The sequence below is a fragment of the Fusarium flagelliforme genome, assembly GCF_020744385.1.
Source record: "Fusarium flagelliforme strain FIESC 12 MPI-CAGE-AA-0113 chromosome Unknown B0J16scaffold_4, whole genome shotgun sequence".
Taxonomy (NCBI): Eukaryota; Fungi; Ascomycota; class Sordariomycetes; order Hypocreales; family Nectriaceae; genus Fusarium; species Fusarium flagelliforme.
In genome coordinates this window covers 4,676,908-4,699,185 of record NW_025763506.1, presented here as the reverse complement: position 1 = coordinate 4,699,185, position 22,278 = coordinate 4,676,908, and the positions used below count along the sequence as shown (strand labels likewise).

General features: G+C 47.6%; 7 protein-coding genes across 7 annotated transcripts; 4 read left to right on the top strand and 3 right to left on the bottom strand.

Annotated features, from left to right (window-relative positions):
- Nucleotides 1-2,277: 2,277 nt before the first annotated feature.
- On the top strand, nt 2,278-2,606 carry B0J16DRAFT_400016 (uncharacterized protein; the record flags this gene model as incomplete). The annotated part of the gene is made up of 2 exons (XM_046132485.1): nt 2,278-2,490; nt 2,541-2,606. 2 exons carry the CDS (start codon nt 2,278-2,280, stop codon nt 2,604-2,606), a joined length of 279 nt encoding a protein of 92 aa, XP_045983767.1.
- Nucleotides 2,607-3,329: 723 nt separating this feature from the next.
- Nucleotides 3,330-4,481, top strand: B0J16DRAFT_343277 (uncharacterized protein). The gene is made up of 2 exons (XM_046128005.1): nt 3,330-3,535; nt 3,603-4,481. The coding sequence occupies exon 2, from the start codon at nt 3,614-3,616 to the stop codon at nt 4,136-4,138; it is 525 nt and encodes a 174-aa protein (XP_045983766.1). The 5' UTR covers nt 3,330-3,535; nt 3,603-3,613; the 3' UTR covers nt 4,139-4,481.
- A 3,404-nt stretch (nt 4,482-7,885) lies between these two features.
- Nucleotides 7,886-10,879, bottom strand: B0J16DRAFT_146664 (frequency clock protein). The gene is made up of 2 exons (XM_046121980.1): nt 10,461-10,879; nt 7,886-10,402 (listed from the first exon to the last, which is right to left on the bottom strand). Exons 1-2 carry the CDS (start codon nt 10,624-10,626, stop codon nt 8,046-8,048), a joined length of 2,523 nt encoding a protein of 840 aa, XP_045983765.1. The 5' UTR covers nt 10,627-10,879; the 3' UTR covers nt 7,886-8,045.
- A 1,530-nt stretch (nt 10,880-12,409) lies between these two features.
- On the top strand, nt 12,410-13,058 carry B0J16DRAFT_343274 (uncharacterized protein; the record flags this gene model as incomplete). The annotated part of the gene is made up of 2 exons (XM_046128004.1): nt 12,410-12,944; nt 13,021-13,058. Coding segments are annotated over 2 exons (543 nt in total), but the record flags the coding sequence as incomplete, so codon positions are not given.
- A 671-nt stretch (nt 13,059-13,729) lies between these two features.
- Nucleotides 13,730-14,462, bottom strand: B0J16DRAFT_343272 (camp-regulated phosphoprotein family protein Igo1). The gene is made up of 2 exons (XM_046128003.1): nt 14,254-14,462; nt 13,730-14,189 (listed from the first exon to the last, which is right to left on the bottom strand). Exons 1-2 carry the CDS (start codon nt 14,359-14,361, stop codon nt 13,902-13,904), a joined length of 396 nt encoding a protein of 131 aa, XP_045983763.1. The 5' UTR covers nt 14,362-14,462; the 3' UTR covers nt 13,730-13,901.
- A 939-nt stretch (nt 14,463-15,401) lies between these two features.
- Nucleotides 15,402-17,276, top strand: B0J16DRAFT_343268 (tubulin beta subunit). The gene is made up of 5 exons (XM_046128002.1): nt 15,402-15,446; nt 15,507-15,708; nt 15,742-15,819; nt 15,891-16,189; nt 16,270-17,276. The coding sequence occupies exons 1-5, from the start codon at nt 15,426-15,428 to the stop codon at nt 16,858-16,860; spliced, it is 1,191 nt and encodes a 396-aa protein (XP_045983762.1). The 5' UTR covers nt 15,402-15,425; the 3' UTR covers nt 16,861-17,276.
- A 2,148-nt stretch (nt 17,277-19,424) lies between these two features.
- B0J16DRAFT_305776 (MCM2/3/5 family-domain-containing protein) lies at nt 19,425-22,057 on the bottom strand (the record flags this gene model as incomplete). The annotated part of the gene is made up of 4 exons (XM_046124756.1): nt 19,425-20,214; nt 20,284-21,692; nt 21,740-21,866; nt 21,921-22,057. The coding sequence occupies 4 exons, from the start codon at nt 22,055-22,057 to the stop codon at nt 19,722-19,724; spliced, it is 2,166 nt and encodes a 721-aa protein (XP_045983761.1). The 3' UTR covers nt 19,425-19,721.
- Nucleotides 22,058-22,278: the final 221 nt, after the last annotated feature.

The following is a 22,278-nucleotide window of genomic DNA, read 5'->3' as shown; positions in this document are numbered from 1 at the left end:
CACTGAGCAGGTTTCGGTTTTTGTTTTTTTTCATTTTCCTAGTTTTATTATTTTTGAAATATACTTTTACAATTTAGGCGTCATTTGGGCATAAAGCTACGACTTACGGCCATTATACCTGTCATACACTGTATTCCTTCTAAAAGACATGTGTTTCGTTGTTTGCGTGGGTTTCATAAGCGGCTAGAGATTTATATGATTGAAAGGCCGAAGACGGAAGGATGCTGTCCCGTAAATCAGGGCATTAAGCGATGCTGGTATCGCAGAAGGCACTTTGCATGATAGTTCAAGCTTGGACAGGTCTCAATTAAGCCACGATTCTTTAGTGTACCCGTGGTGCGATGTCGAATTGACGGGACCAATTTTCAGAAATGGACCAGCAGATGAAAAAAAGTGGTAGCAGATCAAGCCCGAGTCCCCGTCAATCTCGATTGGCAATTACCATCCGCCGAAGAGTTACGTTATCTGCCGCATATCGCTTAAGTCCCTAACATCCTCCAAGAGCCCAGAACGTTGGGCAATTCAAATGAAAGAGAAGTAAAATAGGAAGGGAATACCTATTGAAAGCTCAAAAACAGGTGAATTTGTATCAAATCAACTGTCTAAGATAGAGACTTGTAACTGTCAATAGATATATATAGTATTCAAGCGACCATTTGCGTCCATCCGTTCAGCAAGCAATTGAGTGATGACGCGGGACTGGTGGTGGGTATGGCTAAGGCGTCTTAGACGGTCGAATCAGTCGTCAGCGATTTTGGTATGATTAGGCACACTCGACATGACGTGGCCTCCATGAACTCTTGCACAAGTATCTTGCTCTGGTAATGGCACTGAAACCCTCTTTCAAGGTAACCGTTGCATTTTGGCTGTTTTCCGCAGCACTAATGGGACACATTGGCGAGGTAGCGGGACGACTGTTCTACCGGTGGAGAAGCACACGAAACATGAGATGTCTGCACGTACCTTGATCTTTCGTTTCCGGCACGAATCAGAGGCGATCTTCATCATGTTGGCTCGGGGACATAGCTATGATAAAGATGGTCCTTGGTCAGAAGCAGGCCAATGACTCCTGGAATGTAAGGCAGGAACTGGTAAAAGTCTACGTGTCCCGGAGGTACGGGGAAGTACCGGTACTCCTTTATTAGCGAGAGGTGGATCTGGACATAACAAGGAGGCGTTATGATGATCAACGCTTTGCCTCATAGGGCCACCATATATAGCATGGGTGCAAAAGGATGGGGGTTCGGGGTAAGAGACGAGTATTTCATGTTTTCATCATAGTCATCGAATGAGGTATTTTCGTCGCAGTAAATTCACAACCTTATGTCAGATGCCGGGGCCAATGAGCGGCGCGATTCTGGGGTCTTTCTACTTACACCAAGGTGTCTTACCCCGTACTTCACACCTTGACCATCGGCCAGAGACTCGTCTTCTTCGTACTGAGAGGGCTGTTCGATGGCCGGCATGGGTCCCTAATGGCTGAGGGGCGGAACTAGGTGCAAAGGTCAGAGATTAGTAGTCTCTTGGCTTGGTTCGCGTATTGACGAGGTCGAGGAATTTAAGAATATGGACAGATCAGATAACCCAGGAATTCTCATGACAGGCCTAGACGAGAGGTTCTCGTGATTTGATGAGTCAGATAAGATGCTTACCCGGCGCCTCGGGATGTGTAAACTGCGGAGTGTTGCAAATGACGTAACTTTTGCTTTCATGATTTATTAGAGAAGCCAATCACACGGTGAAGCTCCCAGCCAGCTGATGGGACAAGCCACGCAAAGGCAAAGAGCATTAGACCTGGGACCCGATCAATATTGACACCAAGTGATGTAATGAAAATACCTTACCCAGTCATTATGATAATAGCATAGCATAATTTTACTGCTAAAAAACTAACTCGTTTCTTTCCTTGTCTCTCTCCCCCATAATGAAGGAATGGGCCAATGGATTTTGTTTTTCGAATTCGTATTATATATGATGGTCCTATGAAGCAAAGCTTTGATCATCGTAACACCCCTCTTTTTGCAACCGCTTTGTTTCTTAATACCAATCCCATTCCCATTCTTAATCATTGGTAGTTGCAAGAAAGATTTCTTACATTGTTTTGAGTGCCTGAGGCCTTCCATTACGCATCCTGCACCAACCCTCCCTTCGACTGCAAGGTTATACTAAGAGGTTAGCTACTAGCAAAATCGGCCCAAACCTATCTGTATACGGCCCGAAGAGAAAGCCATCTTTATTAATGGATACCGGCTTATATCAAGTGAGCAAGCACCCATAATGACAAATGAGGAGTGCGGCATGAGCCAGCTAGCGGGACTGGATTCTTATGGAGGGCAATATTTCAAGAAAAGGGCACTGAATGCTGAGCGATGCCGACTAGAAGCGGAAATAGCCCATCTGAAATACCTCCTTGTAGCTCACAAGGACTGTTGTGGCGCTTCGCAGGTCTGCACGCACTCCATGCACCTAGCGTCGCCTCAGAACACACCAGTAAGCGAGGCCTCTTCCCGTTAAGACTGAAAAACTTACTGAACTGCTAGACATGCAATTTCGCCAAAACGAGAACAACCCCGAAGGCTACTGCTTCTACCGGTAAAACAGAATGAATTGTTCTGTGAACTCGGTAAGCAATTGCACCTTGAGGCTATTTCCCTTTGGCGCAGCAAGCAATTGTTGAATAGCTTATTTTGGCTGGCTGCAGACTAGCGAAACCGGCATATATTCCATCCACGTATAGTCTATGCAAGAACTCTTCCACACTCCGATTGCAGAATACTTTGGAGGCTTAATGGCCGGTAGATTAGCCTCCGACCGAGCGGCCTATTCCTTGCCCTTAGATCTGGGGCTGAGCCCTGGAGATTGTTACGCCTGCTGCGACTAGCGGGCTACCCAACGCACCTACGACACGTTGTGCTCCATTTCAATGGTACCGGAAGGCTTCCATGATGGAGATAGAATTTATGGATCGTACGAGAAGCTACTTCACCGATATCGCCATTTCGTACAAGGCCAAAATGTCTCCTTCATAGTCAAGATGACGCCTCGCTGTGTGAGAAGTCGAATCCAAGGCCAAAGGCTGTTTCAGGTCGCCCCCCAAGAATCCGGTTCGGTTCTTTCACTACCATCATCTCCGCCGACACTATTAATTGCGTGCCATGAAGGGCGGCATAGGTAGGCGAGAGGAAGATAGCATCCTTACCTTTGGCAGTCGCTGCTAGTTTAATTCACGAACCGGACTATCGGATACACTGTTATTCCGGTAGCGAGATTTGGTACGATACAAAGCTGGCCCGCAATGTAAGCAGTGAGGTCATCATCAAACGTGGTAATGGCCCCTCCTTGCCAAGACTTACTGTCGGCGACGTCATACCTACGTCTATCCATTCCAGCTCAATTGCGGCTCGTCTGCCACCGACTTCAGGCACGAATTATCATCCAGTTTCCTTAAAATTGGTTTCCAAATCAACAAAGACGCTACTATAAACAAATCCCATCAATGACCACTCTGAATCCTTATAATAACAACTGAAAAAAGGTAAGGAACGATTCTCGTAGCTCCACGTTCCACCGCTACGAGCTGTTATGTCTAATCAACCTACCAGGCAACTACGTAATGGGTGAAGGAGGATCTATGGCAGTAGATTCCATAAGAAATAATCTGGGTTTTGATACTCCCAATACATTATCCCTCTCCTCCAACCCATTGTGGGAGCAATGGTGTTTGATGGACCAACGAGCCCTTCCACCGTCGACAGAAGGAAGCACTTTAGCGAGCGTTTACGAGCAGAGTGAATTCTTGTTCAACGATTCCATGCCTACCTCCGCAACCAGTTCTCTGGATCACTGGAGTGATCCATACCCTTCCGCCACCTTCACAGCTACACCCTCAGTCTTTCAGACGTCATCTCCCCAAACCTCCCACCAGTTAGGCATCCCATCTCCGCCCTTAACGGCTGAAGAGGAGGAGCGTCAAAAGCCGAAACGTTGCTTAAATAAAATTCCAGCTTGCAAACCTTTGAGACGAAATATCTCTCGAGACAGCAAAGCCAATACAGCAACGGGAGGAAGAGGTGCTGGCCATTCAAACAGACCATACGGTACCCACGGCCGCCATGGTAGTGAGAACTTGGACCAATAGCGGAAAACCCATAGCCAAAATACAAAAGAAAGGAATCGTATTGCGGCCAGCAAATTCCGAACTAAGAAGCGAGAACATACGCTAAGAGCCCAGTCAGAGGAGCAAGTGTTGGAACGAACCAATCATGCTCTGTCCATCTGCGTAGCCAACCTGACTCGTGAGGTCCAGGAGCTCAAGATGAAGCTTTTACAACATACCGGTTGCGACTGCTCGCTCATTCATGAGTACCTTGCCGCAGAGGCCCAGCGTTACGTTTGTGGACTCGGTAAAAAATCGTAGCTTGAGGCTATTTCCCCTAGCGCAGCATGGAATTAATGTACTATATGGGGAAGTGAACAGCGATAATACTATTACTTTTTGGTTTGTTCGCCCTGGTGTAAATATGCATGAGGTTCATGTTTTCATACAATAATCGTGCCGGCATGAGCACGGGAATCGTTCTGTAATTATAGTTGCCCTAACAGGACGCTGTCGTCTCACCATTCGCCTACCTCCCAGCCGCCTCGCCATATCTTTATGTTAGAACATTTCGAAGTCCTCCACGTGCGATGCCCCCGGTTAGCTTTATAGCCGTTAGAGAGAGCTCGAAGCTTTACCTCTGGTATCTGTACCTCGCTGTGGCAGTCTCGACTACATGAATAGCAATGGCAGACAGTTCATGGATCAGCTTATGAATCAACACCAATGCTACGCCAGCCTGTACAACGACACCATAGGCATCCAGCTCTATCCTAGCATGTTCTACTCGTGGTTAGGTCAGCATTTCCGACGTAGACAGGCTGGTGGAGGACCGCAGCACTTCCTATGTGCCAGAAAAACGTTTCGTTTGTCCATGCTCTTTATGGCCGAGAAGATGTGCGTTGTGGGTCCTTACCTGAGAATTGGATAGCCTGGTTTTACGTTAGGACATGTGAAACTGGTAGGTGGTGGAAAGGTATACCTGAGCCAGCGATGTCCAGAGACAAAGTCGGTGCCATCGTCGATGGCGAAAGGGAGCTTATGAGATTAGTATATTCCTTTGGAGGTTAGCGTCAGAGAAATTACATACCCAAGCCAACTGGGTTGAGGGACAAGAAGCAACTTTCAGTCCCTTCAACCTTTGGCATAGCGGTCTGTAAATAGTATCAATCGCCAGTATCGGTAAGTCGCTAAGAGCCAAAGGTACTTACAAAGACCTGACGGGCCACAGCAGGTCGTGCCCGATACAGCCATGAATTATTGTCTAAACTGTAATTTGTCCAATGAAATCTAAATGTCGGGGGAACGGACCGATAGGCCATTTATGAAGACCAGACCTTGTGCGAAGCTGAAAATCTATACTAGCTGTAAGAGTGTCTGCAACCTCATTGCCCCACTCGGTCTCCAGCTAAATGGTATAAAAGGTGATCAATTCACACCATCAACCTTTGGTTCGCCGCAACTTCTCAAAAGTACAGCTCATGAGCCAAGAGTATGTCAACGCCAACTACCGATCCACTGGTCGGACTCAATTGCATCAACTGGTCCCAATTCACCGACGCATACGGCCCATCCGACGCTGTGCCAATCCTCTTGAGACAACTCCAATCCACCGACCCGGATGCCTATCTAACAGCACTTGAAGAATGCTGGTCTAGAATCTGTCATCAAGGTACCCACTACAGTGCCTCAGTCAAAGCTGTACCTGTTTCTGTATTCTTTGATCGACCATCGGGTCACCAGAAACCGACACAATCTTCTGTTTCTTTTCACTGCCCTTGCAGTTGGCGATTCATTGTGGTGTGTCCCAAGTGGCCTTAATGTTGCAGAGTGGGAAAGGAAAATTGCCAAGATGGAAGATACAGCATATAATGAACATGCACTGTGCGGGTTCAAGACATACAAGGCAGACGAGCAAGGACTGGCTTCTATTGTTCGTTGTCTAGAGGAGGGGTCACCTGCCATGCGATGGACGGCGGCTGCTCATGCTTTGGCGTTATTCCCACGCCGTTTGGATATGTTAGTGCCGCCTCACTCGAACCTGCTCAGCCGGGAGACCTGCAACGTTGTGCGTGGTACAGCTGTGCTTAGCCTAGCCATATTATTCCCCCCCTGGATAACGATTCGAGGAAGAGCAGCAGTATATGCGAAGTCCAAGGCCATTATGCTGCTAGCTGCAGCAAAGATATGGTTGACAATGTTTTCATGTGGTTTTGTGCCCTTGCGCTCATAACGCTCGGTCTGGTGCAAGAGGAGTTTGTTGAGAAAGCAGAGCGTTTGCTAAGGGATGAAGCGTACCAAGCTTCATTAGAGGTAAGTATTGATCCTGATGCGGAATTTTCTATGTATTTGTTTGAACTAGCTACAGCGGTACTTGAGAAGACGCAAGCCCACCTTTAAATATACCAACCAGCAACTTCCGGATCCGTGCTCTACCTTGGTTGCGAAGGGTTTGATGTTTTATCGTGCAGTTCTTGATGCGCCTCCTTGATTTTCACATTTTTGTCCGCCAGGGCGACACAACCAAGAATCAGCCCATATTGCTGCCAAATACGCACTCGGTTGACAGACGCCTCAGGTAGGTCATCTCGCTCACGATGGCATATCTAAGATTCTACATAGTTGCGAAAACCATGCCACTCTTGGAGCAAGATTTCCTGCTTCGCGTTGTATGGCGCCATTATTTCCTCGCGGCGTTGGCGGTTGGGAGCTCCGACTGCTTCACTTACTTCCTCTATCTCTGCATCTTCTACGATCTAATCCCAAAGTGTATCCTCTACTTCCTTACTTGTAAGACCGACCGGGAACTCGGGTGGCGTAGACCGTATGGGACAGAGAGGGTTCCACGCTAGGGGCTGGTTAGGCGATGATGGGTGCTCACTGCCCTGCAAAATCTCCAAATGGGAATCCCAATTCTGATGCGTCAAGAGTAGTGGCCCAGGTTTTATTTGAAGACCATACCCTTTATCTCATCGCAATTTAGAAATGCTTACAGCCCGGGTTGAGACTAAGATTAGACCGGAATATATCAGGTAGATCCGTCCGTGGACTCGTATGCATCCAGATTGGCCTAGTTAGACTGTTTGTTCACGGGATTGTCCACAGCCCGGAATTAGTGTTCTTCACTCCTGTGACGTTAGAAGAGGTATCTGCAACCGCATTAGTGTTAATTTTTAGATGGACTTCATTTCCAAAGAGGGTTGTCGAAGATAGCAGTGTAAGGGGGTTTTGGGGAGCTCGTGACGGGAATCGGCAAGGACAAAGCTGGAACACGAATATCTAATATACTTTCTTCCAAGCAACGAACCAGGAAAATCTTTCTTCCCAATAGACTTTCTGTTTAAACCCACTGGTATAAACCCACATAATTGCGGTCGGCATCTCGCGGAGGAAGAAAGGGTCTGGCACCATATTACTGTCGACGACTGGGGACTGACAAAGTATCAGAAGCGTGATGCACAAACTGGAGCAATATGCGTAACTCTCTCTATTGCCTTAAAGTATATATTCATTTTGTTTGATATCGCTGAATCGGCTATAAGTGGTTTTGTGTTCCTCTACAGACCTAACCTGCACCCAATTCTGGTGATCTTGAGACTCTGGGTAATGTTTAATTTGGTCGAGATTTAAGGGTAGATATCACAGGGCCCGTGGCTTAATCCATATCGACGATATCGAGACCAAGCGGAAGTGGGACAGCCTCAGAAAACGGAAATGAAGCTCGCAAAATCCTGTCTTTACTCTATTAAAGAATCAAGGTGAGCTCATGCCAATCCACATGCATCAAGTGACAATTCGAAACGCCGTACATCCAAGGCCAACCTGTTTAAGACCCAGCATTAAAGGCAGAAGTCTTACATCGTGTCACCAATCAGCGAGCCACTTATCATTTCTCAAGTCGGTGACCGTCACCTCTTAGGTCTCTGAAAGGTCGTCTCCGAGTTACTGGCTAGTTTGCATCCTTCTCTAATGACCTGATATCATCTGCAGCTGTATAGAGATCGCTATCTTCACCAGATATCGAGCTATTGGTGCTGAGTGGTGGGAAGAACCTGGCAGGGGATGGCAGTGGAACCGGTACCAGCTTCTCTGTGCGCCATGACAGATACTTAATCCCGATAGGGCATGATCCTTTGGTTATTTTTGTTTCTGAACCACCAGGAACGGAGCCAGAAATCCACGTAGCCACTTTTTGATGAACTGTCTCTTCCATGCTTTCTTTCGGCCTCCCAATCTCAGGCTCAGCAGACCGTAGAATATCTTGCTTCGGCCGCTTTGTATCCACCACTACTCTAAAATGATCGTGAGGGAGGACACCAAGTCCGCAGGGTTCCAAGAGCTGCTGCCTAATGTCTTGCTGATCGTCATTCCAAACACAATCCAGCTCAATATAGCTGCTTTGCTGACTGCTATCAATCATCAGATCCTGCACTTCATTATTATTACCCCTAGCTTTGGCTGGAATTCGCTGACGCAGATCTTGGTATTGATCCGTTAGCGGCCTGTAGCTGATAGAGGACCCGGATGTTGTTCGTCGACGATACCGAGCGAAATCTGATGGTTGCTGAGAATTATCTCTAGTTTGGGAGCTTAATGGTGTACAAGCAGTTTGTGAAAAATTGGTTGGATCACCTGTTAAATCAATGCAGAAAGGTGCGCCGCTATAATATGTGATAGCACCTTCGTGGTGTTGCCGTCTGCCAGCCGGCCATGCTAAGTTTCCCAGGCCCAAATTTGACTTGCCAGAGTTATCATTATTCGCGGCTGTAGCAGAGGAAACCGACCCGCCCCGGGAAATACGCCCTAAAGAAGAATTTTGCTGAGCAAACAGTGGCTTGTAGCGGAAATTCTCAACTCGAGTGCAAAGCTGCGGATCAAATGCAGGCACATCATTACCTAAGCCACTAAGTTGAGATCTATTGCTAGTGAAACGGCTTATTTTCTGGCGCTCCCGTCTCTTTTCCGACTTATCGACATTACCGACAGAAGGAGTTTCTGACGTGTTGTAGCCAGAGATGTAGCTACTGAACTTGGTATCCTTGGACCCGCCTTGCCATAGAATCTTATGTCCGTCAGTGGATAGCTGAAGTCTGGTGCTGTTTTCAGATACGGCCGAGCGAACAAAGTCCGTTGTCACATTGGTCAAGTGCAGCTGGGCCAAGTTGTACAGCAGATTCAAAGACACCCAGCCTTCAGCGTCTAGGTCGACGCCCTGGCTACTTTGCTGTCTAGGTAATAGCTCGGGCGCCAGTAGGTCCAAATGCCGGATGTAATCCACGTTCTCATACGGAACCTGAGCACGATCAGGGTCCAGATCGCAAGGTCGCGTTGCTCGTTGTTTTGGCAGAAGCAGGAGTGGGGGGAACGACTTGGTACCAGAGACCGAATCTTCATCATTGCCTCCGGTCTTCATGCTGTCTTTGCTGGTATCAGAAGGTGAGACAGAGTTACTTAAATGACAGTCGTTTCCCCGAGTATGAAATTGCTGTTCTGGAGGAAGGATTCTCGCTTCGCGGATAGGCTCATGTCTATCAGTGGGTAGTTCGTGGGCAGGTGATTGGTCCGTCACCTGTCCATCTGCTACATCGCCCACCATGATGAAGCTACCACCCGGCCGCACAAGTGGTGTCTTCAAGATATCGGCAATGTAATCTCTGCCTGTAAAGAGCTGTTCGAGACGACGAACAACGAGACTCTTCCGCTCCCTGTCTGTCATGATTGCATGTTGTGGGTACAGGCCGTCCGGGACATCTCGTAGATAATCCTCAACCTCGCCCTTTGATGGTTGAGTTGAAGTCAAGATGGGGTGGTTAAGAGGGGTCCTTGAAGACTCCCCACCAGTCGACATGGAGGCATAAGCGGAGTCAGTTGGTCGGAGGCTGGAGTTTCGAGAGGAAGGAGCACGTTTACGCTGAATTCCAGATTCGGCGTATGTGTGATTGCGGTTGTGTGGCGATACCCTTGTTCTTTTTTGCGATGATGACCCCTTTGGAGACCCGTCAACATTAGTTGCAAAATCTCCCAATATGGCGTCGAGCTCTCTCTTTTTCTTCTGGGGCAGCCCATGAACCCTTATCTCAAATAGCTCGTCTTTATAGAGCTCGGTAGGACCTGGTTTCTTATATCGCTTGAGTTCCTTCTTAAGCTGTTGAATCTCAACTGTTAAGTCGTCGATAATACCGCGGTAGTCATGGTCGTTACTGCTCTGTGCCGTGATGGGTATAGAAGGTGCAACCTGGTGTCGAGCGTACAAGTCTGGCTTCGCATTCCAAGTAACAGATCCTTTTCGGTGACAAGGGACATTAACTAGAGCTTCATGTCAGTTTCATGTAAACTCTATGAGCCAGCCAGAGGTAGTTCATACCATTCATGGCATTATCATTAGCGATTGCATTATGGCTCCATTCATTATGCCACTCTAGTGGGTCATTTGATCCTGTTACATGACCGCTGGTGAGGGAATTGATATGAAGAGAATGATCGGCTGGTGATGGCGGGCTCCCAGGTGGACTGTTTGGATTTGTAGGCATCTTAGCCGCGTGAGCATACGAGAAGTGGAGCAAGACCCTAATAGGACTTATTAATCTTCGAAATGGTAAGAATTTTCGCGTATGATCATCGTCAGACTTTCACATCTCGAAAATCATCCAATACTGTCGGGAGACGTCTAACGATAGTCTTCCGAGTCAATCTCTCAGTAATGGTAGTAGAGAGCCGGAGTCGCGGCAAGGTGGTCCAGCACAGGATGAGCCTAAAAACGATGCGCCCTCCAGAGCGTAAGTGATATAACAGTCGATGAATTCGACCGGCCAAGAGTCGCCGAAGTTGCAGGGGAGACGGCGATAAGTTTCATATACCTAAGTATTAACCTCGTAAACTCGTACAGCAGCGATTAATGATAAAAAAGGGCCATGATGCTCGGTCGCGGTATCGCGCGTAGTGCGTTGAAGAACGTAAAAGTGCAGGAAGAATGTGAGGGAGGTCTAGGACCAACCTCTTTGCTTCTGGCACGGGTCACTTGCCAGTGATCCACCGGCTAGTGGGGGTGTGGAATACAAGTGGAGGATCCAAGACCCCGGCTCCGCGAGACAATCCAAGAACCTGAGGCACCAGTCAAAGCTCCAGGCCACTGCAGCCCAATGTGCACATGGCGCTGTCGTAACGCGTTGAAATTAGATTCTGGACCAATCAAGGGCGTCAGAGCTCGAACGGAGCTCAGCTCCGTTAGCTTGAAGGTCCTTCTTTCATAATATAGTGGGGTAGCATGAGAAGAGTTGCGCACAGTGAATTTGATTGGTTGGAACTTGCTCCTGGATAGATGCAAACGTTTCTGCTCTAATTCTAACTGCTGCTGCAAACCCTGTCCACGTCTCAAATGCTTGCCTATATCCGATTTATTCCCAAATATTCATGCTATAGCGACATATCTTTCCCAGTTCGTCCGACGGTCTGCGCGTAGGTCACACGCGTGTGTGAGAACGCGTACTTTATCTTTCATACCTTATCCACCCTATATACTTTAATTCTTATCCAAGGTTTATTTCCAACGGTCTTAACAAGCTTATGTCATCGAACGGCTACCTGAGTATAATTGACCTTTACTATGGGACTTCAAGATCTCTTTTACTACGATCCTTCTCGGCGTATCATTGTTTGCAAACACTGTGGTGTTATAACATCAACCACATCGCCCAGCATGTCCCGACAGCCCCACGATTCGATGTGTGCCTTCAAGATCGCTGCTATTGAAATTGAAAAGCTGCCCTTATTTGGTAGGACTACTGATAAAAGCGTATCTTTCTAGAGCCTCTGATATTGCAAGGCCCCCAAATTTTTATAAGCCGGCCGCAAAACCTGTCATTCCTGTACACCCGTCCCACCGAAACCTGGATTCAAGTGTCCGTCACATCTTGATCCTGCCTCAAGCATACTTCTACCACTTCTTAGCATAGAATCTGACCTTTTTCTTCTGTACTGCAGTGCCATTAAGAAACCTGACTTTGAGTTTCGACCCGTTGGGCCACCAGAGGTTCTTGTTGGCTGCTAAAAAGCCTGGCCTTCCGTCCTGTGTAATCAAATTGCTGGGAGGAGGTTGTCTGGGCTCTGGTATTTTGGATTCAGCCGAGCAGTAGGAAAACATGACAATATGTTGAGAGATTTTGTGGATAAGGTGAACTTTTGTCCCCAAAAATGATTATACCGTTAGGAAATATTTCTTGTAGTATTTCTCACGGAACTTGTCCCAATATTTGAGCTCCTGAGGTGCATCGGCGATTGAAAAACACCATGTATACATCCTTATTAGCCAGCTAGCATACGTCAATTGGCGACTTTCAACACCTGAACCTTGCATCTTCAATGCCGAGTCTTCATGATCATCTGCCACAAGCTGTTGCTCCTTTTTGGACGAATATGATGGACCAGGCTAATATCGCTAATTGCATCCCGATGTTGTGGACGCGAAATATGAGATGCAACAATGGTGTATCTGCCGATTGCACTTCTGCATGCGGTGATCCTAAATGCTGGAGTCAATGTGGTGATGGAGATGAGAAAGACTGTTATTTCGATACTTCTTGTGCTGACTTTGACTTCTCCCATGCTGCATGCTGTTTCAAACCCACTTGCGCCGACCTTGAGCCATGCGTCGATGTCTCTTATCAAGAGGTTGTGATCCCCTGCAATAATTCGCATTGCGTTGGTACTACTGTTTCCACTACACCTTCTTCTGTCTCCGTTACGACCCCCTCGGCCGAGCCTGAGCCCATGGTCAGCGCCATCCTCGGTCCAACCGAACTAGGTCGGGGCGTTCCTCTGGACATCGAGTCTGCAACTGGTTATGGCCGTAGTCTTACTGGCGATGTCAACCAACACGTCGGGAATACTTATGCTAAAAGAAAATGCGTATCTTGATAAATCTATAGCGTCATAAGAGTATCATCTTTTGTTGAATTCAGTCAAGTCGATTTGTTGGGACCTTGCACTTGCCGTTATCTCACTTAAAAATGCCTTGGCTTAAGCACGTGCGAAACCTGGCATGTGACCTCAGGTTGCGATACAAGCAGACCACCATTGCGCACGTAAATTATCAAAAGAAATCAGAATTTTTACAACAGATCCATCTCATGAGCTGTATTCGGAAGCGTGTAGAAGCTTGATCATTCGTTTGTCGCTGTTCATATCTCAACCCCAAGTAAGATCTGGGGTCTTAGACTAGGTGTCAAAGAACCAACACAAGTCTTGTTTAAACTTTGAGCATAAATTGAATTCCTAAGCCGAGTTCCCGTCAGTCATTGGCAAGATCTCTCTGCTATATGTTCGAGCAGTTGGCCTGTAGGGCGTGCAGGACTACTTGAATCTTGGGCAGATGGCTCCCATCATTTTAAAACAGAGGGCATTAGGTGATAAAGCGTGACGGAACTTGACTCTAGTGCTGATCCTACTCCGGAGGTGCGAACATCTGTGGTAATACAGCTGCCTCTACCTTGCCTGTGAATCTATCTGGGTGCCCTTTCGACGGCCCTCCACCGGTGATGACTTGATATCATTATTCCTCGAATGGACTAGACATTAAGTTGGGGCTTGGAAATATAGCTAATGGCAATATATTTTGTAACCTATAGTAGCTAAGTCGTTTTTAAACATTATGACTATGTAAGCTGTATAGTTCCTATTGCAGCCGAAGGGCCCTAAGGTTCCTAGCATACCGAAGCCTATCCTGTAACGGATGGGGTATCCTTTAATGCTATCGAGATTTTGGTTCTTAACCAGGCGGGTTGAGTAGCTAAATCATAACAGCCCACATCTAGACGTTGTGTTCCTGCTTCGTTTCACGAGGCTCGTTCTCTCGCTGGGCTTCCATCTCTTGTTGAAGGTGGCTGTGGCTAGTCAACTTCAGCTCGCCAGCCTTCCTCTCAGCTGATAAATGCTGATTGGCATTTTCGTCAAGATTGCTAGAGCTTGGTACTGAAGACGAAGGGTCTGATATATCCCGTCGAATGGGGTGTTCGCTACCAGTTGTGACAGTACCTATATCGGAAGACCTGTGAGCTTGCATGAGGGCAAAATCACCCGAATCGAAATACTTCCTTCCCTTCCATTGATTGTCGAGTCAGCTTGATTCTTGTTGGTTATGGCCGTAGAACATTTTTACTAACTTCTAACTGGTGATGAAGAAGGTTCCCTCTGCTGGGAACTATGCCATATCGGCCCAAGAGACGCTTGTTCTTGACTGTATTGAACTCGGAGGTTTTTGGCTCATCCATAGTTACAATCCGGTATGGTGGATAAGTGAGTTGCTGAAGTGGAGAAGAGGATAAAGGACATCTTATGCTCAGATGCTGTTAATATAGTGACCCTCAAAAAACATTTCTTGTTTGGAAATAGAGGGGTCAACGGTAGACCCCCGTACTTGAGAACAGGTGACGTAGCGCCTGCATCAGAGCATGTGTCAACTACATACCATGTGCTTTACTGTGGGTACTGGCCCCTCTCGCACAGTATGCCAGTACGGTTCTCACGGGGTACGATGCTTGGGACCCCAAGGGCTTCGGTTTTGCCGAAGCTTATGCTCGATTGAAGAGTTGATCTGGCTCTGATCAATAATGTATTATAATAAAAACCATGGAACGAGATTATGTGACTTTCTAAGGTACAATGTGGATATGGGAAGACCGAAGAGCTTCCTCAACAGTTTGGGAACAGTCACTTAATTAATTTGCCATCATTTCATGCCGTCATCAGCATTTCAAGGCCGTATGCTCATAATATGCTTATGGAGGCTTTTTGAGCATCGCAATAGGGGTTAGCCCGTAAGGCAGTATATGATCTTATTGGATACTGTCATATCATGGTTATCGACTTACTTGTTACGTACCAGTCGTCGCGCCTTTCACTGTTAACCCCGCCTTCTCAACACTTTGACGTTGTCTTTTGTTCTCACACGCTGAACAGATTTATCTCATCGGCGCTTAAACCATCACTGCTGAATTGGGTTCACTATGCGTGAAATTGTAAGTCCGCTTCTAATCTTGCCTTGGAAGTTTCACCAACTAACCTTGAACTCCCTTTTCGCTATAGGTGCATCTCCAAGCTGGTCAATGTGTGAGTACGCTCTTTTCGTTACATTTCTTTCACACTTCTTCTTAATACAGCATATTAATTTCAATAGGGTAACCAAATCGGCTCTGCCTTCTGGCAGACCATTTCAGGCGAGCATGGTTTGGAAAGCAGTGGCATGTAGGCAACCCATTCCAAACGCCACTCGATATTTATCCTTCTCACGCATCAATCTAGGTATAATGGAACCTCCGAACTACAGCTTGCGCGCATGAACGTCTATTTCAACGAGGTGCGCGATGCGACGTGACCCATTCCAAACTATCCTCGGCCTCTGATCGAGTTTATGTAGACATCCAGCAACAAGTACGTGCTACGTGCCGTGCTCGTTGACCTAGAGCCTGGCACAATGGATGTGGTACGCTCCGGCCCGCTTAGCCAGCTCTTTCGTCCCGATAACTTTGTCTTTGGATACTTAAGCGCCGGGAATAACTGGGCTAAGGGTTACTACACTGAGGGCGCGGAGTTGTTTAATCAGGTGCTGGACGTGGTCCGTCGCGAGGCCGAAGGCTGCGACTCCCTCTAAGGCTTCCAAATCACCCACTCGCTCGGTGGCGGTACGGGCTCCGGCATGGGTACGCTGCTGATTTCCAAGATTCGAGAAGGTGAGATTGATACCACTGATGTAATGCACATTTCGATGCACTGTCTCTCACGGTTCTAACCGCCTATTTAGAGTTCCCGGACCGTATGATGGCTACCTTCAGTATAGTACCGTCTCCCAAGGTGTCTGATACCGTCGTGGAGCCGTATAAGGCGACGCTTTTGGTCCACCAGCTGGTTGAAAACTCAGATGTAACTTTCTGTATCGATAACGAGGCTCTATATGATATCTGCAAGGGTACCCTAAAGCTATCGAATCCTTCCTATGGCGACCTTAATCACCTCGTATCAACCGTCATATCTGGCGTGGCAACTTCACTGCGCTTTCCTGGACAGCTAAACTCTGACCTTCGCAAGATGGCCGTTAATTTGGTAGGAAGACTCGTCTCATCTAGGCACATATCGCTGTAATCAAATAATGTTGTGGCTAAGCATTCCTCCTCCTCGTCTAGGTTCCCTTCCCCCGCCTACACTTCTTCATGGTTGGCGTTGCGCCCCTCACTAGCCGTGGCTCGCACTCGTTCAGTGCTGTCTCTATCCCCGAGCTTACCCAGCAGCTATTTAACCCCAGGAACATGATGACGGGCTCTGATTTCCGAAACGGCCGCTACCTGACCTGCTCTGCCATCTTTCGCGGAAAGGTGTCTGCGAAGGAGGTGGAGGACCAGATGCACAAAATTCAGCAGAAGAACTCGGCTTACTTTGTTGAATGGATTCCCAACAACGTGCAGACGAGTCTATGCTCTGTCCCGCCGCAGGGGTTGAGGATGTCGTCCACTTTCACTTTCGTCAGTAACTCGACCGCCATCCAAGAGATCTTCAAGCGCGTTGGCGAGCAGTTCACCGCTATGTTCCGCCGCAAGGCCTTCTTGCACTGGTATACCGGAGAAGGCATGGACGAGATGGAGTTTACGGAGGCCGAGTCCAATATGAATGACTTGGTATCGGAGTACCAGCAGTATCAGGACGCAGTCATCGACGACGACGTCTATAGCGTGGAGGAGTATAACGAGGAGGAAGTCCCCGCCAAGGTCGACGCTTAGTCCATCGCGACGTTGTGGTCGGGCAGCACATGGCTTGTCATAGTGGGCTCACATAAGGTCATGACGCCCTGTGGAAGCAGCGACTACTGAAGGACAAGCATTATATACCCAATAGGGCTTGGTAGTCGCTAGGCGGTCCAGTTAGTTCGCGCTATTACGTATTAGAGATCCCACATAGCTCTCAAGTCGTTGAAAGATGTCAATCTACCTCGAACAGAGCCTCGTGTGACGTCAGATAAGAGACTCATTATCCTTGACGGTCAGGAAAGACATGCACAGATGAGACTTTTGCATTTTTTACCGTAAATTCTCCCGCTATAAAACCGCTGACGAGCATCCAGGATGAATGGATAGTTACGTGCCTTCCGAACAACGTCTACTGCTGTTACCTACCAGCACATTGTTCTCATTATTTGCAGCTATTAGATAATGGAATTTTTAATATCATCAAAGGTGCGTATCGGAAGGAACTCTAAAACCTGGCTAGTTTGATTGATTCTGTACCGGACGATTAAGCCAACTTTATTCAGACATATGCGAAAGTCGGAGAGGCGCGTATGAGAAAGGAGATGATATTATACGATTGGAGACCTACTGGACATTGGCCTATTTGGCTGAGAGCAGAGATGTGATTTCTATTGCACAGGAATGCCGGGGATATGATTATACTGGATCTCTTGAGGCTCGCCTAGGAGTCTATAACCCCTGAACATAAACGGCTTCAAAGGTAGGCCCTTTGCGGTCTAGACTTCCATGTCTATCATCGAGACTCTTGTGGCTCACTTATTGAGCATGATCATCCTTGACAAGCCTTCCCCCCAAAACAGCAAAGTTCTTTGGAGGCTTAGGCAGAGTCACACAGTGAGTCGAGACTTGATACCCAACGGTACAGGCACAATAGTCATCCCTGGTCACCATCTCAATTACCAATCCACCTCATTCCTCCACCACGGTTCTCAACCCGGCCGAGGCCATTCTGCGGACGTCTTCCCTTCATCAGGATCAACACGTACTCTACATCTAAAAACGAGACGGTCTTCAACATCTCATAGAGCGGTGAATTATGAGTTATATTGACTCTGAGCTGGTTCTAAATATCAGTAAGCCCAGCCACCACCTTGCGGCAAATAGACATCTCTGAGTGGCCAGTTATCTGTGAATCTCGAATCCGTGAAGCTGGAAGCAAAGGCAATCGCTGAGTCTTGGCACCCAATTAACACCCTCGCAATATCGAATATACTTGTTGTCCAATCAAGAACTAATCTAAATCTGCATCTTTCAACATATCACCAGTGTCTACACCGAGTTTTGGATAAGTAAACTCCCTGTAGCCCACTTGTTTGAGCGGTTCGGCCCGTCAGCGGCAAGGTCGTTGTTCTGTGGGGACCGAAACAAGACGCTACCGAAGTCATCTGAGACTAGATTCGCTCGTTATTCGTTTACAAACCACGCATAAGTGTGCATCCTGTTGCACGGCCTTCCGATGGGCTCGCTCGTCCCGTTTGAGCTCCAACCAACAAGGCCAACAGGGGAAGAAGTGCAAGACGGCGCTTAGATAAATTCCGCATTCATGGTGCTGAATACAGTGTTTGTATATTGTTGGTCTATTTGGGCGCCGTAAAACCTATTGCGCGGTTGTTAGACAGCTCTGGTATGAGTACTCGATTGAAAGCTCTAAAAAGTACATGTGCTAAGAACGCCTGATAGTTTAACTTTTAAGGAAAGATACGATACGGTACAATCCATTAAGCCCGGCGGCTTATTCAACCGAAAGGGCACACTAGTCACTGATGCTTACGTACATTGCCTGCTTCTCATTCTCATTTTCATAAGACCATATTGTGCCATATACTACTCAATTTGTGCCCGCATTTCAAATAGCCCATGCTAGACCTTACCCTTTCTCCAAACAAGTAGATGGCTAACAATAGCCCTTAAGTAAAACACAGAAAGAGCAGAAGAGCCTCTGAACCTGTACGCTACTGTGTAGTCCGCCAGTTCTGACATCTTGTTAGCTGGCGTTCGAACTTACGGAACCACTGGGGAGCCTAAAATTACCTCTTATCTTCTATCAATTCATCTAATGTAGGATTTAAATGGATGCTTGCTCTTCCGTCCAACAATCTCGCTCGTGAGATAAGATTTTGATCGATTACCATTTGCCACTAGCAAAACCATTATTTCAATGCTAGGTAATTATATACCTTCCTCTAGCCGTTGAGCCACAAATGCTCTTCGAAATGTCTTCAGGATGTTTGCTTCGATGTAGTATCAGGGATTACTGGATGTCCAATAGCGACCAGCTACGCTGCCATACAAAATGCAGATATGTATATATTGCTACCTCCTGCAAGGCGAGACAGGCACCGTGGGTTCGACATGGGTTAGGCTCTATTCTCTATCCCTTGGGGTGTATGTGACCGTTTGCCGCCGACTAACAGTATGTACTTGAATCCCGCCCATCACTATTGCATATACCAATAACGGCCGGCTGTGATAAATTTGATCCTGGGCACCCTCGCCAAAAGCCCCGTGTTCAATTGACAAGATCTTGATATCCGGTACGATAATATTCTTCTTATACACATGATTCCTGTCCTGAAATGTGTTCAAGAGGCACTTGTCTATCCTGGGTGCGGCAATGTATACGACATACGTACCGATGAAAAAGAGGGATATGAATTAAGTACCATATGAAAATACAATATAAGCTATAAATTCTTAGAACTTGAATAGTTTTCTTTGCATACAACGGTCGTGATGATTTCGTTCTCGTTACCCATTAACCCATCTATCATCAAGACGGCTACTGGAATAACCAACCAAGCCCTTTACATTATTGCATCACAATAATTCCCTGATTAAGCTCCATTTCGATAGACCTGTGTTCCCTGATTTCTGAACATGACTATGTCTCTTCGCTGGAGAATCATCAGTGCTCGATTCAACGCCTGCTCACTGTACCCCTTGCCCTCTACCATCTCTCTCCGTAGTGTGGACAGGCTTGTGCTCCATCCGATAGGTAGACGGCGCTTGAGCTCAGTCTCGAGACGGTTCACCTCGTCGTTCAACTCACGGCTACCCTGGTTGCTGCCCTGGTTGACCGCGTCCATGGTAGAGCATAGAAATAGCCGGATAGCCTCATCGACATGCGCCTCGGTGGCGACGGGAGAGAGGGCGAGTTTGGCAAGAGACTCGGTGATACGCACGATAGCTTCCAGCTGACGGATTGTGATGGGGATAGAGGAGCGGGTGTTTGCTTCTATTTCGGCGTCGTGGATTTGGCGACGGATAGAGACAAAGTGAGAGGAGAGCTTCTCAGCTGCTTCGGGACTGAGTCGAGGAGCGCAGCGACTTTGAGGGGTTAGTATACATGGTGGAAGAGCAAAAAAAAAAAAAAAAAAAAAAAACTGAGCAACTTACGTCTTACAGTAGGTTATATATCTTCGCATCTTGTCGATAGGGATCTCAGACTCGACCATTTCGTCGGTTCCCCGACCATTCATCTGGATACCAAGTACGTGCTTGGCCATCTTCTCGTCCCTCTCACGGCTATGAACATCCTTGACAATGAAAATCAAGTCGAAACGTGACAGGATGGTGGTTTGGAAATCGATATTCTCACCAGGAGTTTTCATGTCATCGTATCGACCAAAGATGGGATTGGCAGCAGCCAGGACTGATGTTCGCGCGTTGAGAATGGTGGTGATACCGGCCTTGGCGATGGAAATGGTTTGTTGTTCCATGGCTTCGTGGATAGCGACTCGGTCTTCGGCTCGCATCTTATCAAACTCATCAATACACACTACTCCACCATCGGCCAGAACCATAGCACCACCTTCAAGGTAGAACTCGCGGGTAGACTGATCACGCTGGACGGACGCTGTCAATCCAGCGGCAGATGAACCTTTTCCGGAGGTGTAGATAGAGATGGGTGCTGCCTTCTCGACAAACTTTAGAAGTTGAGACTTGGCCGTACCAGGATCACCGAGCAGTAGTACGTTGATATCGCCTCTAAGTTTCATGCCATCAGGGAGGATCTTTTTTGAGCCACCTAACAGGAGGCAGAGAATTGACTTCTTGATGTCCTGGTGCCCATAAATTGAAGGAGCGATACAAGCAGCCATGACATTGTAAATATCTGGCCGTCTGCTCAGCTCCAAGAATTCTTGCTCTTCCTCCTCTGAGAAAGTGACGTTGCCCTTGGCTGCTTGATCAATGTCTGACCGGATTCCAACTGCCCTTAGATAAGGGGTGCGGATAGCCACTGCGCCACCGTTGGATGAGTTTTTGGAGGCCTTATTTTGGTAGATGGAGAAGATGCCCATGACAGTGCACCTCGATCCTGGAACGACCCGGTTTGTTAAGTATCTGTCGGCTGAGATGAGAATGTGTCTGGGCAGTTCTCCAACAGGGACATGATCAGGCGCTTCCTGGAGCTTGATGATCTGCTGGTCGACGAAGTGTGACTTCTCGTGTACGACTAAGTACGGATCCAAGGGGCACTTTAGCGTGGGATCGTTGGGAATTCTGCTACGAGCACATTGTCGGGGCAGAGAGACACCAGTGAATCCACCCAAGATAGGAATGGCTTGTGTGTGTCCGCAATTTCGACATTGTATATGAAGGTCTGTTACTTTTGTGGACATAACGGAGGCACCGATGACGATACCCGGTACCCGGACCAATCGAGCAATGGCCATCGAATCGAGATTGCGGATGGACACATCGTCTGCGTTGGAATGAAGAAGGAGCTGGTGCTTGGGAATCTCGACTTCGGGCTCGTGAGGGAAGACAATACGGCGGGTGCACTTCATTAAAGCATATTCGAACTATGGGATGTCAGAGTTGGAGAATTAAGCTGTTCCATAGTCCTTACCAAGGGGATGACCTCGGCTGGCTCAGATGTCAACTGATGCGCCAACTCCTCGTTGAAGCCGATCAAGTCATCGATGTTGACGTCGCAGTAGTACCTCTTTAGCAGTGTGTTCTCTCGTAGTTGATCTCTGCCGAAGCGTCAGTATATCAAATCATGTAACCCGTGGGCAATCGGCGCAAACCTGTAGACAAAGCTGTTGTCAAGCCGAAAGTCAAGGATGAAGGTTTCGAGCTGCGTTTGAAGTTGTAGGCGAGTATCTCTATTCGCACCGAAACTCGGCTCGTAGACGTGCGCAGAGTAGATCGATCTGCGGTCCATTGTGATGTGATCTGTTAATACTTTGATATCTCCTTGGCTCGCCTGCGAGCAGAAGAGTTGACAGGGACAAGAGATCTTATTTATGAAATATGGAGGGGCTTGCTCCGCGTTGGTAGGGTAACTAAGTGGATGCAATAATGTACGCGACCCTTGAGAGAAAGACGCAACGCGTGGCTATAGTAGTTGCAGTGCTGAAGCCAGCGCCCTTGATCAAAGGGATA

What these genes read in the sequence shown, in the direction of transcription:
- B0J16DRAFT_343268 (XM_046128002.1), top strand. Translation starts at nt 15,426, where the DNA reads ATGAACGTCTATTTCAACGAG. An exon ending in TGAACGTCTATTTCAACGAG is followed by an intron (nt 15,447 to 15,506) that starts GTGCGCGATGCG and finishes GAGTTTATGTAG; the next exon opens with ACATCCAGCAACAAGTACGT. An exon ending in TCAGGTGCTGGACGTGGTCC is followed by an intron (nt 15,709 to 15,741) that starts GTCGCGAGGCCG and finishes ACTCCCTCTAAG; the next exon opens with GCTTCCAAATCACCCACTCG.
- B0J16DRAFT_343277 (XM_046128005.1), top strand. Translation starts at nt 3,614, where the DNA reads ATGGGTGAAGGAGGATCTATGGCAGTAGATTCCATAAGAAATAATCTG.
- B0J16DRAFT_146664 (XM_046121980.1), bottom strand. Translation starts at nt 10,626, where the DNA reads ATGCCTACAAATCCAAACAGTCCACCTGGGAGCCCGCCATCACCAGCC. An exon ending in TAATGATAATGCCATGAATG is followed by an intron (nt 10,403 to 10,460) that starts GTATGAACTACC and finishes ATGAAGCTCTAG; the next exon opens with TTAATGTCCCTTGTCACCGA.
- B0J16DRAFT_343272 (XM_046128003.1), bottom strand. Translation starts at nt 14,361, where the DNA reads ATGGATGAGCCAAAAACCTCCGAGTTCAATACAGTCAAGAACAAGCGT. An exon ending in TTCTTCATCACCAGTTAGAA is followed by an intron (nt 14,190 to 14,253) that starts GTTAGTAAAAAT and finishes AATCAATGGAAG; the next exon opens with GGAAGGAAGTATTTCGATTC.